The following is a 14194-nucleotide window of genomic DNA, read 5'->3' as shown; positions in this document are numbered from 1 at the left end:
AAAATCAAGTACAATTGCCTAGTTTGTCTCTTGGACTGCACAAATGGCTACAGTTTTCTTACACTTTTAAAACGTGCGGGGTCCATCATATCGCTCCAAATATATTGGCGGACTTGCCAAACATATCAGTGGACTCTCATGTATTCATTACTTTTTTTCAAGAACGAGTAAACGTAAACGTTGTTTAACGAGGGGAATCCAGCCCACATATTTATTGCAGCCGCTGAAAAAATCTCTTCAATATCCCCCAAGATGGCCGCCGATGTGGGATCGATGTTTCAATATTGGAAGAAATTTGATCTACGGCGGCTTCAGGTTAGTGTTATCCTGTACATTTCTGTTTATGCGTCTTTGTAGAAGATAGTATACTTGAAAATTATATGATATCTTATTGAGGACTAACGCACAATGTTACCGGCGGTGCTACATTGATAGTTATTAGAAATTGATCCTCTTCTGCCTTTGTTCAGTTCAATCATTGATCAGCGATGGAGCGACCATAGAGTAGCACAGGCGCTCTGTAGCCTAGCCTCCGCTCTGCGCTCACCGCTGGGATCAGCACTATGGACATAGCCTATATTTTTGCATGATTCTGTTTTCATAACGTTCGTACCAGGTGTAGATAGAGAACGGAAACTTTTAATATCTCCACGAACCTTACTCCGTTTAAGCAACTTTTTTCTAATTCATTTCATTTGTCTCACGAGTCGTGTGTTGCCGACCACGGCACATTTTTAAGGGACATAGTTCTGATAGTCATTTTATTTGTGATTATCTTACATTGGATTTGTAATAATTTGTGTCTAATCAACTTCAACACGGCTGCTCTTGAAAAGTTTTTTTGTTGCGTGACAAATTGATGAATGCTTAGGATGTAGCATATCCTATAGGCTTTTTGATTTTGTTTATCATTTTTCATTTAGTAGACAGCCATCAGAGAAACAAGCTAGTCAATGTTTTCTCTTGTGATTTGGTAGGCTATGATTAATATATAGCTTATCTAATTCCGATTCTATAGAATATCGTAGCCTATAGCATGCGCGTCAAAGCAGTGCCTACCCCTCTGAAAAAGCAATAGGCTAGAATTGACACATTGCATGTTGCAGTTTTTGCCTGAATCAATTCAGAAAATGTACATATTGCAGCCTTTTCGTTTATATGGGTAGACTGTTAAGCTATACAATGATGACTTTGATGAGAACTTTGCAACAAGGTGTTTTTATATACTAAATATATTGCTAGCCTACAGTGCTGGCAGTGGAAACCCATAGGCTATGTCGGAACATTTCTGCAACATTTATTTGCGTGCATGGCTTCACGGAATGTGGTTCGAGAACCCAAGCGTTTTTCTGTTTCCACCCCCTCCCCTCCTCAAGCCGCATTGTGCACTAGGCTATTCGGGCAAGGACTGTGTAATTGTATTCCCCGCTAATGTTTGTAAATCAGGCTCGGCCAGCGCAAGGGCACTGTCTCTGCCATATGATTGATGTTCTGTAACATGAGAAATGACAGGAGCATGGCAAGCCAGGTCCCGCGGAAAAGCCTGCCGAGAAGAAATCAGATCTGTTCTAGGTTGTCTTGGGTGGCCGATTGTTATTCTGCCCCCCCCCCCCACACACACACCAATCTCTGGGCTCATGTAGTCGAGGATCCAAAGGGCGAGTTGAGCTATTGTTGTGTATTGCCTATCCGTCGGGGTTAATTCACGTTTTGCCTGTTATAAAGTGCTAGGCTACTGTATGCTTTCGCATCGTCAGTCTGACGCCAAAGCTTTAGATTTATGCAAATCAATTATTTGAAATCAAATCTAAATATGGTCCAAATAACACAATAACATTAGGCCTACACCTTTATGTTAAGATGAGAAAATGCCAATATTAGTGCAAAATTAGGCTACTGGGTTTTCATATAATACAGAGTGAGATGCTGCCCTGATTTCACTGTTAATCTGGAACAGATGGTAATCTTATAAGTATAACATTTGCACACATGCATCCACAGTAAATTGTTTTCATGATTTCATGAACATCTATTATAACACCAAAATGTATGTACTGACGATGATAGCAATGCATGACATACAAGAGTTGATAGCAACAGTCTCTCTTGATCATTAGAAACCGATTATTTGGACAAATTACTGTACTTTATCTGTTCAAAACTTTGGCCATATGGCATGTCTCTCTTCTCAATCATAAGCAAATTGTATAAAGTGGAATATTAGGCTATTGAAGCCCTTTCACTATATCTAGGGCTACATTCATGTTAACAACGCTAAAATAGAGTAACATTTTACATCAGTCAACTTCCGCTTTCAGGTGAGAGACCTTTATCTTTCTCCCCATTAAAAGCATTATCAATCATAACAAACAAGGTTGTGCAATAGTTTTGTGAGCTAGATTTTTGGAACTGAAGTGGCGTGTGATGAATGATTCACCTGCAGCCTAATAGAAAGAGGACAGAGAAAGGGAGAGCACGGAGGTTGAGTGACCTTGGTTCCCGCTGGCTGCAGGTCACACGGCCATCGCCGCGGTAATCATTCACACCAGCCAGATGGCATTTCCGTGGGCGACCATGGAAAGGACGGGTCAGCAGGAGCTGTCCTGCCAGGTCCTGCTGGGCCCAATCCCAAATCTCATCCAATGGGGTGAAGGCTCAGGAGATCGCTCAGACAGTGGGGAGCATCCTCAGAGCAAGGTGATGAGGTGTTGAGCTTTAACCATGTAAGGACACAGCCATCATACTGTTATTACATTAGCCATTACATCACATCAGCTATTACAGTGTTATTACTCATTCATTGAATTCTACTGTCTCTGTATTGTATTATTTTTTACATGAAATCACTAAACTCTCAAAAATGTAACTTGGGAAATACCAGTTTGAGTATTCTTTCTTACTGCATGCATAAGCTTTCACAAGCCATTGTTGTAAATGACTTACGCTACATACCATTACTGTACTCTTTTATACTCAATATGTAGAAAAATACCTGTGTTGTTACCTCCGCCCCACCGACAGTGCAGGGTGAGCGGTAATGTTTTCGGTGGCGTGCGTTTGTTTGTTTACTGCACTGATTTTCACGAAACCCAGTGGAAGGGTGTAGCATGGTCCAACTTAGAATCCAATAAATTGTTGAGCGGATTCGAATCAAAAGGCGGGTCCACTGGCCGCCCAAATATGTCTGGCCATTCACCGCCATTCATTTTTTAGACCAGGTTTACGCTTAAAGCAATACATCGCGTTTTCTCGGAACTGCGCCCCCTCGGTTTTCTCACCTCCGCCATAATATCATTGTGCTAATAAACGCATGATATCCATAGACGCCGGAATAGTTAACTACTACTGTGTTGTTTAAGCACAACGTTGCGCATGCGCACTTCGACTGAATGCTGCGCAATGTATTATCTTTCTGAGTAGACTGGACGATTCAGCTAACTTTTAGTAAATCTAATTGGGGAATAAGCACGTTTGTAAAGGTCCAAATATCGCAATGTATTGCTTTAAACTACCAGACTGATTTTCATGAAACTCATTGTGGGGGGTGTAGCATGGGACAATTTAGAACCCATTCAATTTTGGCATGCACAGAGCCACGAAATGCATTCAGGAGCGGAGGTCTGTGCTCTCTGAGCACCATTTCTAGTTTTAGTGATGTCGCAATGCTGTGCTCACTTGGTGTAATACTATAGGCTCATTTGACGCCATTTTTCAGCACCGTCTCCACCCTCCTTTCACTATCATTCTCAGAGGCAGTGAGGTTTAGATCAGGAACAAAAGGCTATGATTGTACTACATTTAGCATGACTCAGGCGCTCGGGTGTCAGCTAATCAACCACACACAGACAACAGTATTACCAAACAGTGAAATTGCTTTGCAGCCTGTGAGCCTGGCTGCCTCTGCTGCCTGCCCTGTGCCAGCGTCTCCAGCCCCCGCTGAACCCAACCCTGCAATCGCAAATTGGCTGTGAAAATTGGTCTCCATCTCCCTTTCATGCATGCTTTAATGTGTTTGTTTGTTTGTTGTTATTGTTTATGTCACATGAGGTGCCAGCCTAATCCCATCACATACCGGAAGTGTCTGGGCCAGAGCACTTCAGTGTTGCGGGTTGCTTTAGCGTTTGTGTCCAGAGATATGAGTCCAGGGAGGAAAGGAGGGAGTGAATAGCTCTTGAGGCAGCCATTGATAGCCTCACCTACAAACAGCAACATGGATGGAGGAGACCTCGGGTATACAATGAGAAAGTGCACACACAAGCACACATACATTTTCTTTCTCTCTCTCTCTCTCTCTCGCTCACACACACACACACACACACACACACACACACACACACACACACACACACACACACACACACACACACACACACACACACACACACACACACACACACACACAAACAAAGGCAGAATCCCTTCGCTTGTGTGTAGGCAAGGTACAGGTATGTGGACATTTAGCTTCATCTAAAGATGTTACATCCTCTTTGCACCCATGCACATGTATTGCCAATGTATGGATACCAATATAGACTAAAGCCACGTCCTGCTGATACTGACTAACACGCAGAGCCTCTAATGCACATAAAGTTTTGCCCTGAAACTGCCTTCAATATGGATAGAGTACCATAGTGAAGTCAACATTGTTTTTTAGGTGGACCGTAATGGGGATTGGTTACTTTCTTAGGTTTTATTTTTGCCATGAATGGTTTTGCATTGGGAAATGGTACAGGAGGTGACGTCTGTCATGGTCTGATTTGCTATAAGCTGCTCTTTTTTTCTCTGATGGCAATAACAAACAGCGTCTGAATGGGGAAAGCGCTAACAGTAGTAGCTAGGGTAAATTAAGTTGTGAGACACAGGAGCCCAAAACCTGGTAAATGCCAGCAGCATTAGGAAGAGAACTGAAACAGACTTCAGCATTAAGCTTTTGAACCTCTCTGTGTAGGACTGGTAGAGACTTCAGAGCAAATGCTTCAACATTGGGAACAGAATGACAAATGGATCTTAGAGACAGACACGGCGAGCATTCACAGAGAAAGGCTAGGCCTGTCATTATTTTCAGCTTAATCACTTTGACCTTCCTTCATGCATTTCCATGCTCATCTACAGTCATCTTGCCTCCTTCATGTCCCAGTTTGCAGGATAAGTGCAATAAGTGTTTGATGTGTCTTCATAAATGGCAAGTTCAACGTTCCTGAAACAGCTACCTGTGTAGCTACTACTGTACATCTGATTCTTATCTCGGGCGGTTGTCTTGTCTTGACCTAAAGTCATTCACCATCAAGTGCACGAATGGGCGATGGCGCCAACCATTAACACCAACCGCCAGCGCAGTCTAAAAGACTTTCCATAGCTCTCTTTATTATTCTGCTAGTGCTAGGCTGGAGCAATTGCTTTGCAGGAGTAAATAACCAGCTTTAACAAAACTTCAGGGACACATTAGTCTGCAGTAGGAGGACTCTATGGTGGCGTGGCAGCCTCTCCTCCCCTTGCTTCAGCGGGAGAGGTAATGGTATGAGTATAAAGCTGTGTCCTCTGTCCCCGCTGACAGCCCGTCCCCTGCCCAGTGAGTCCATATTGAGCTGTGTACCTCTACTGCGGACCTGCTTTATTTGTTTTGACTGCCTGACGGCACTGCAGACATATTGAGCACCAGCCTTTTCTTGTTCATTTTACTGAGCTTACGTTGGATCCCTCCACCACCACTCCACCCCCTTCTCTCATCCCTCTTCAACCCAGGCCTCTGCTGTCTTTGGCAGAGGTTCATTGGCCGTCACTCATCCATCCATTGTCCGTTTTCATCCTTCATGGTTAAAAAGCGTTTTTTGTGTGTCTTCTGTATGGTGATACAGCACTGTTGTGTGGCAGGGGTTCATGTGGTGTAAAGAAGAGAAGGGGGCTAGGACCGATGCAGATATTTGGGTGTTAAGGCAGGTGTGATGGACGATATTTTATGCCGATTTCATAAAATAAAATTTCATAAAATTGGGAATTTTTGATGCCAAAAAAAGAGAAAGAATTATAGAAAAGAAGATCTATTAACTGCAAATGGGAACGTAATGTCATGTAGACGTTATTTTAGTCATTTTATCTTGATCTAGTATACAACTCAACTTCAAGGACAAAATTCTAAACAACTCAGTTAAGCTAAAGCTATCTTGTTCTGTCAATCTGTCAAAAAATGTACGGGTTGCTTGATCCTACTGCTAGGACAGAGGTAGCTCTGGGCGCTAGTGAGTCACAGATCTCTCACTAGCGCCCTGCTAGGGACCATTTATTCGTCCGTCACTTTTTTAACTTTTTCATCTGCTCTCAAGTATCTACAGATAATATTATTTTGTTACTCACTGAAGTGAAGATAGTTTTTGAAAAAGGAAAGCCTTTTCTCAGTGGTGGCTTAACTTGCAGCCCCACCTTTTATATGATAAACACTTTTTGGCACTTAAATAGCACATTCATTGACTTGCCTTGCTTCACGATCCTGATCACATGATCTCACATGCTGTTTCTCTATCTTGGAGAGAGATCATGTGATGAGGATCGTGAAGCCAGACTGGATATGTGAGAAGATTTAAGTGCAAAAAAAGTGCACTTAAACTTATTCACTTCGGTGAGTAACAAAATAATATTATCTGTAGATAATAAAGAGCAGACTGAGTGAAAAAAGTGAATGAATGGTCCCTGCCAGCGTGATTTAGCTGCAAAACTGATAAAGGAGGGCTGATAGCAGATAGGGTAGAAAAGGCCAATATCGGCCCAATATATTGGTTCGGACGATTATCAGCCATTCTCTAGTGTGAAGGGTGCTTCTGGGGCTCCATGCTGATGGGATCAATTCCTCACAACCCTTCTCAAGGGTCTCTATGGGGACCGAGACCACTCTTATTATGTGCCATTGCTCAATGTGTTTACTAGACTGGAGGAATAGGAGGTAGCTGCATGGCATCCATTTCTAGGATTCATTTGTCCTCATTTAAAGTAAGGTACAGAGAGAGGGTGTCTCAGTGGATTATTTGAGTATTAAAGTGACATTTGTTATCACTAAGCAGATCTCCTTTGATTTATCAAAATAATAATAGGCCTACAAAAGGTGTGGTACAGCAAAAGCAGATGGATACAGCTTGTTATTTTAGCCAGTCTTGTCTTGTGCAGCTGCTACCCCAGCACACTTAATTACTCTCTTATTCATCTCCAACAGTGGGAGAATGGGATAAATCTGTGCAGAGTTCTGCTTTTTTACTATGAAGGTGCAGACTGGGACCCTAAAGCGAGCGAGTGGCTTCAAGAGGAACAGTTTATCATTTTTAATGGAGAGGAACAGGAAGTGGGGACGTGAAGCAGTGCTCCCGTGATTTATACACCTCCTCACTGAGGAGCAAGTCTCTCTCTCCTTCCAGACCTCCCTCTGCAGGCACTCTTGCTCCTGTCATATCTCTGTGGTGATTTGAGTTCCTCTTCAAAACTAGAAATACATTTGTCATTTTTTGAGTGGTTCAGATGGAGTAATATTTATTTTCAGGATTTCTTACAGAATCTCACCATGCAAAACTAGTGCTAAACAGCAGCGTATGTCAATCAATCATTTTCTATAATTGATGTTTTTCGTAGTCTAGTTTTTCGTAGTTGGGTCTTAACAGGCTCTTTATAATGGAGACCTGGGTTGGTGTGGGGGGACTATGCCTTCAAATTTGCCCTTCATAATTGATTGCTTTTGGCCTCGGCTTTGAAACTAAAATATAAATGTAGCATGTTTTCGTGTATTTTTTTGCCGATAGGCTGAAGATATAAGACTTTGTCAGAGTGTGTTTGTTGAGTATGAGCAGAGAGAGGTCAGAGTAGGTGGAATATCCAAACATGTGCATCTGTTTCCTACTCCATCACATCCTTATTTTTACTTGCTAAAGGTACTTTTGCAGAGCCCCCTGATGCTGTTCCTCTGTTGTCACCTACTCATTTATGTTGGTGGTAGAGTACGTTGGGTATTGATTAGGTGTTGCAACTGTGTTAGCAGCTCTGCGAATATGCAATATAGGCCCTGAGGCAATCCTGTCTTTCTGGTACTCTCAGGGTGCCTCCTGAACTCTCTCATCTTAATTTAATATTTTTCATGTATTCTGCAGCAGGATCACTGCTTTTGCATCATGATGTGGTCACAGTAGACTCTCACACCTCAGTTGAGAGAAAAGGATTTTCAGGCATTTTGAATTGCAATTAAAAATAAATAAAGGGAAAGAGGAACAAAGAGATGAATTGAATCTCCCCTATTCAATCTCTTACTGTAGTTCTCCCCTTTTTTCCACATGAATTTTATGATATTCCCCCCTCCTCTCCCTGCCTCTCTCTCTCTCTCTCTCTCTCTCTCTCTCTCTCTCTCTCTCTCTCTCTCTCCTTCTCTCTCTCTCTCTCTCTCTCTCCCTCTCTCTCTCTCCTCAGCGGTTTTCCCCAGACAGGTTCCACAGTGTTTTAGAGGGGATGGATTTAATTGCTCTGTGGGGATTGGTTGGCTGTGCCGGGCTCGGCTGTTTAATTAGTGTACCCTGCCGGGATTGGTTTAATGCTTCATGATCTTGAAATTGTCTGATTGTTCAGCCCTCTGGGGACTCTCTCTGCCTACGTAGACCAGCAGGTTTAGCTAAACGTTGCTCCAGGCTGCTTCTGGATGGGGCTGGTGGAAGAAAACCCCTCCGAGCTGCAATAGTGAGGTTTAAACAAGAGGGTCAGTATCTTTATTATGGCATGCTAGGGGACCCTTTGTGTGAAAAGGACAGTCCTTTAAGTGAATGCCCCACTCCTAAGGGCTCTCTTTACCTGAGTTGGGCTTTCTTGTAGCAGGACATTCCATGCACAGTGGAGGCATTCGTGTTGGGTGCAAATCAAGTGTGTGCGCATTGTCTGAAATCATTATTTTGTTAGAAATCGATGTGTGTTGTTCTCATTATTGTTTGGTTGACAATGCGGTTCCTCTTTGTAAGAAACGTATAGTTGTATTATATGTATTTCACTCATGTACACCTTGATAGAATTAGCTGCATTTAATATTTGAAACGTTTCACCTTTTTCACTCAGCTTTGAATGTCGATAGCAAATCTCTCCACACACCCTCTGGCTGTGAGGAGAGCATGTGAGTCTGTGAGTTATGTGCATAGTCACCTTGAGGAAAGGGGCTGAGGAAATTGCATTTGCGTAAATGGGAGAGGGGTGTGTGTCCCCTCTCTACCCTCTCATAGGCTGCCCTTGGCTTGGTTCAATCATGGCCGAGATGTTGACCTCAGCCGTAAATGTTGGCATCAGACACGGGATGAGCAGCGAGTTGCGTGTGGCAGCGGGGAGTCCTGGAGCAGATGGAACCCACTGAAGGACAAACTCATTCTGCTTCATCAGACCGAAGTGTCAGAATCGAGCGCTGCCTCTCAATGAGCTCAACCTTGAAGTGGATGAGTCTCCTTCAAATGATATAACATATTTCTCAACCTCAGGTTGGATTGTGTAATGTGTTTGTCCTCTTGGTAAACGATGGCTGGATGGGTGTTAGGGGTATGCTGTAGTAGTTGATTGCTTTCCGTCCGGGAGCTGTTTGAGTTGAATGTGAATATGAATCCCCTCTCCGAGTTGTTTTGCTGCTGGCTGATTGGTTCACCTTAGGACTCTTCGGGGGGGTTGTTGTCCTCTGCGCCTGTCTTTCCCGTAGTGCTCAACCCTCAGAGAGAGAGGGGAGAGAGAGGGGATATGCACAAGAACATGATCACCTAGGTGACATTTCGCATGGCAACGAAGAAGTAGTTGTCAACATTGTGCCCCACCCTTGCCCCTCGACCTGGTAGGGAGAGATACCCTGATTACTCCATGGCTTCCAGTCTCGGTGCCTCTCGAGGCCTTGTAATTGTTGTTTTGTTTGTGATAAGGGGTTTGTCTAATCAAAGGTAGTTTATAATTTTGTATTCCTCATTTTCCGAGTTCCACTAACATTTTGTTGATTCAGTTGTGCCTGATGTCTTTTTTTTGTAGGTAAGCAGGTACATTAAAATACTGCCGATCATCAGATGTATCACTGGCTGAGGAGAAGGCAATTGTTGTCATTGTTTACGTGGTGGTTGATGTGAGGAGGCGGGGCCTGCCCTATCATGTGTGGATCCATGGTATAAGTCAATAATACCGGCCTGTTATGCTGTAAATGCTTTCAAAGAGTCAATGTTCTGGCGCTGGCTTTCCTTCCCAGATAAAAAACATTAGTGGATCTCAGCCCCGCCCACCGTTGCCTTTTGGGCAGGGTGTGAGTCCGGCGTCTGTCTAGACGCGCGCCGTCGTTAACCCTCTGTGACCTCGGCCACTGATGAATTCGCTCTCACATCCCCGGCAGCCCAGCGCCAGCGGCCCTCCACCGGGACCCCGGGCTCCTCTGCTCTGGCCATTACAGCCACTGGCCTCCACTGTCTGGCATTAATAGGCGAGCCGGCCGTAGCCTCTACCAGACTGCTGAATAATTCAAGGCCGTCTGGGCCGTGTCTGGTCCCGGCGCGCGGGGGGAGGTGAGCCGGGGTGCGGGGTGCCAGGGGCCGGGGGGGTGTTGGGGGGCACGTGGAGGTTCAGGGGTTAATGACAGGTCTGCGCCTCTGTGTCAGCAGCTGCTCCCCCACCACACCCCGCCCCGCCCCGCCCCACCCCACATATGAAAGAATCCTGTTCAGTTGATTAGATTTTTTTGAAATGGATCAATTTTTAATCAGCGGAGCATCTGACTACGGTCAATACCATTGTGGCTGGGAAGACAGTTGCCGGACAGCCGTCTTTATTTACAGGAATGTTTGTTTTTTACATGCAGATGGAGAGACAGGAAATGGCGCCGTCAGGCCTCTGCACCACTGCGGTCTCTGGTCTTCCGCAGCTCGGACACTTCGCGTTTGTCTGCTGAAGCAAGACAGTCTTTCTTACAGCTAGGGCCCCAGCACACCCTCATCACCGTGCTCGCTCCTCATCGAGGGTGTGGACTTAACTGGGACTGTCTATTTCTGTAGGAGCAGAAAGGTGGTCAGTCCGGTAGATAGGGCAAGACCATAGCAACCTCCTCCATTTGTGTGTGTGCCAGCTGCCAGTAGGAGTCAGGAGCCGGTGAACTAGCTGTAATGCTGCCCTCTCATGTCATCGGGCCGTGAGAAGACCCTGACACGTTAGACAATGAGAAGCTTATAAACCCCATGTTCAGACCCACTCCACCACTGCTGACTCGCCATGTAAAGAAATATCAGTTGTCCCTCACTCCAGATTGCTCTTAATCTTCACCAGTCTTCTCACTTGCTCGCAAATATTGCCCACTTCCCAACATTTCAGCTTACAATTTTGCAGTATAGTAAGTCAACTCCGCTGTCCATTTTTATCTATGGTTTGGTTTTACCAGTCTTGTCTATTTTAGTTTAAGCGCTATGGAATTTTCCTTGAGTTACACTTTGTGGTTTCAGTGCTAAGAGACACAGTCACTTGTCTTATTAAAGAGTCCTCTCTTACTCACCAGGGAAATGTTTAGGAATCTTTGCCACAGTGCCAGTAGAGTTGTTTTCCTATATTCGTGCTCTGATTATACAGCTGTGGAAGCTGGGCTAAGTTTTGAATTCCTAGCTGATTGCACGCCTGTAGCAGTATGCTTTCTCTGGGTTTCTTTTTATACCTCCTTCTTTTGATAATGTCCTACTTTTTACCCACCTGTGAGACAGTTTTCCATATGAGGAATAACAAGGTTTTTATAGCATACAGTACTTGCAGCTATGGTGCTGATGAAGGGGGAATTATTATTTTTTGTATCTCTAAAGGAATACTTATTTATATGCTGCGGATTATTTGTATAACCTCTACATTGTGGACTGTATGGAAACATACTGACAGTGAATGAGATAGTTAAATCCCATTTGTACACATTACAGCTCACCCTCCCTCTGGCCCAGACCACAGTGTCAAGGCTCATGTTTGGCTCCTTTCGCTTTGTCCATCAGCGCTCTGTCGCCATTGTCTGTTTGTCTGTTTAATATGCAACGGCCGTCATTCAGGGAGTCATCTTGGACCAGTGTAAACGAATCGGCCACAATGATTAGCTTGGGCTGTGGTGAAAGTGTCCATCATTGCGTGTTAGTGAGTTTGGAGACCATCAACTGTCTCTGAAGCAGTCTTACTCCTGGTCTCTCAGGTCCGCAGAATATTCTTTTGAACCTCGGTAAATACAGAGGTGCAGACACTCAACAGGATGTTTTTACATGGTTAATTACGTGCCATTTACATGGTTAATTGCTTGTATGGATTGAGAGTGCGTTAGAAAGCATCAGTGATTTGGAGGCATGCATGTGCAGTATGATATGCTTGTCTTTGATGGATTTGATTCAGTGATTACCTGGCGTTTTATCTGTGAGAGGTCATTAGAAAAAGACGTGCACACACTACATCTTTTTTTTCCTGAACGTCTTCCCTGAATAGGTCTGTTGGTACAGCAGGATATGCAAGCGCTTCATTCCGGGTGGCACCGTAAACGTCCTGAGGGAAATATCCGTCTTATTTATTGGACCTTTTTAGCCTCAGTTCAATAGCAGCAGTCTGAGGGCAGCCGGGACACAGAGGGCCTATCTGGAAGAGAGGGAGGAGCCAGGCCTGGCGTCACTCCCACTGACAAGCTCTTATTTACTGTCCAGATCTATGACTCATGTTATGTACCTAATCGTAAAGCACTGAGATTTATCGGAGGTAACGGGGCGGTGGGAATACCCCAGGAGACTCACTGATTGAACCCCGTTCCCCGGACCGGCTAGACTGGCTGCAGGTGCACCTGAGCCGGAGCACACAGCAGTACCCGCTTCTAGGAAGTGATGGGAACATTATTTGCCTGCGGATGAGGAAGTCCATATTTCTGCCAGATATGGACAGCTGATCGCTCATCTAATAAAGGAGAGGGTCGTAAAGACCGGACAGGCTAATGGATGGCTCTGTTAGGATTAAGCACAGTTTACTGGTCAGATTCTTTGACCCCAGGCTGTGCTAACCATGCATTGACAGACCGTGCTATCTGTGTGTGCAGTACGGGGCTAGCTGACCACTGAATGACCTGAATGTTAAGACAGTATTGTACTGTAGGTTGATGCTGTAAATAGGCCTTATGATCCTGACAACACTTCCTCTGTGTTTTGGTTTTGTGTAATCTGCATCTACCAACCTTTATTATACAGTTAGAGAATGTGGATTAGATTATGAATTAGTATGAAAACTGCAGGGCTTGATGTCCCCTCTCTCTGTACCATGTCTGCTACGACTGGAGATGGGAATTGAAAAAACACGATTTGCTCTAATGCTGTCTTTTGTTCTGACAAGTGCACTCACAGAGCCCGTTTTATGCACGGCTGAAAATTAAAAGTAAAATTTCATTGTAGTGCTGGTGGTTTAATCCAATAACGATCTGATGTAACAAACTGCTATAATATCTCTCAGCATACTTAATAGGAGCAGACTTAGCCCTGCCACTTTTTATTAACCTCTGCTGCAACAGGAGAAGAGCTTCACTAATCTGCCATTGTTGGGTTTGGCAGTCTTTAGCTCGTGCAAAACAGATTTGGCAGTCAGTGGCTAAGTAAAGGCTTTATAATGACAACAGAGCTTCACTGCTGTTTGAGCTTATTACATCTAATGATGTAGTGGTTTTGAATGAGATGGGACATGGATGGAGTGGAAAGTGGTGGGGGGTTCTGGAAGTGATTTTCCAGGGGTGAGGGAAGCGGGGATCTCCTCACTCTTTCACCTCCTCCCTCCATCATTTGACACACCTCACCCACTGGAAATCGGCGTACAATTGAAACCCTAACCACCTTTAAATCAGTGTGTATGTGCCTGTACAGTATGCCTGCATCTTTGCGTTTGCCTGTCTTGCAAGAGGCTGAAGATACATTCGTTGAAAAGTTGTTTTAGCATTTTTTGGTCGGGTATTGGTTTACCAATAAAATGTCAACTTCATCAAGCGCAGTACTTGACTGTGGAACTTAAGTCTCGTATGGCAAGCTGACCCCATACTACTACTGGACAGCAAGACAGCATCTGCAGTGTTATCACAGCACTTGACTTATGTCTCCCTCTGAATGCAGTCCTGTAACTTCAGCAGAAAGCCAAGTGTTTACCCGCACAGGCTCTCGTTCATATCCACCGAGGCTGATGCCTCTGCCCAAGAGAT

General features: G+C 44.4%; 1 protein-coding gene across 1 annotated transcript in view; it reads left to right on the top strand.

The window, feature by feature from the left end:
* The first annotated feature begins 204 nt into the window (after positions 1–204).
* Positions 205–14194, top strand: part of cux2b (cut-like homeobox 2b) — a 69207-nt gene continuing 55217 nt past the window's right edge. Inside the window, exon 1 of the mRNA XM_084457215.1 lies at positions 205–315. Within this exon, the coding sequence (XP_084313341.1) occupies positions 253–315 (63 nt within the window). The 5' untranslated portion in view covers positions 205–252. The remainder of the gene's footprint in view (positions 316–14194) is intronic.

Source organism: Borostomias antarcticus (genome assembly GCF_949987555.1).
Source record: "Borostomias antarcticus genome assembly, chromosome: 23".
Lineage (NCBI taxonomy): Eukaryota > Metazoa > Chordata > Actinopteri > Stomiiformes > Stomiidae > Borostomias > Borostomias antarcticus.
The sequence above is the reverse complement of the archived record's forward strand: the minus strand, read 5'-3'. Positions and strand labels throughout refer to the sequence as shown.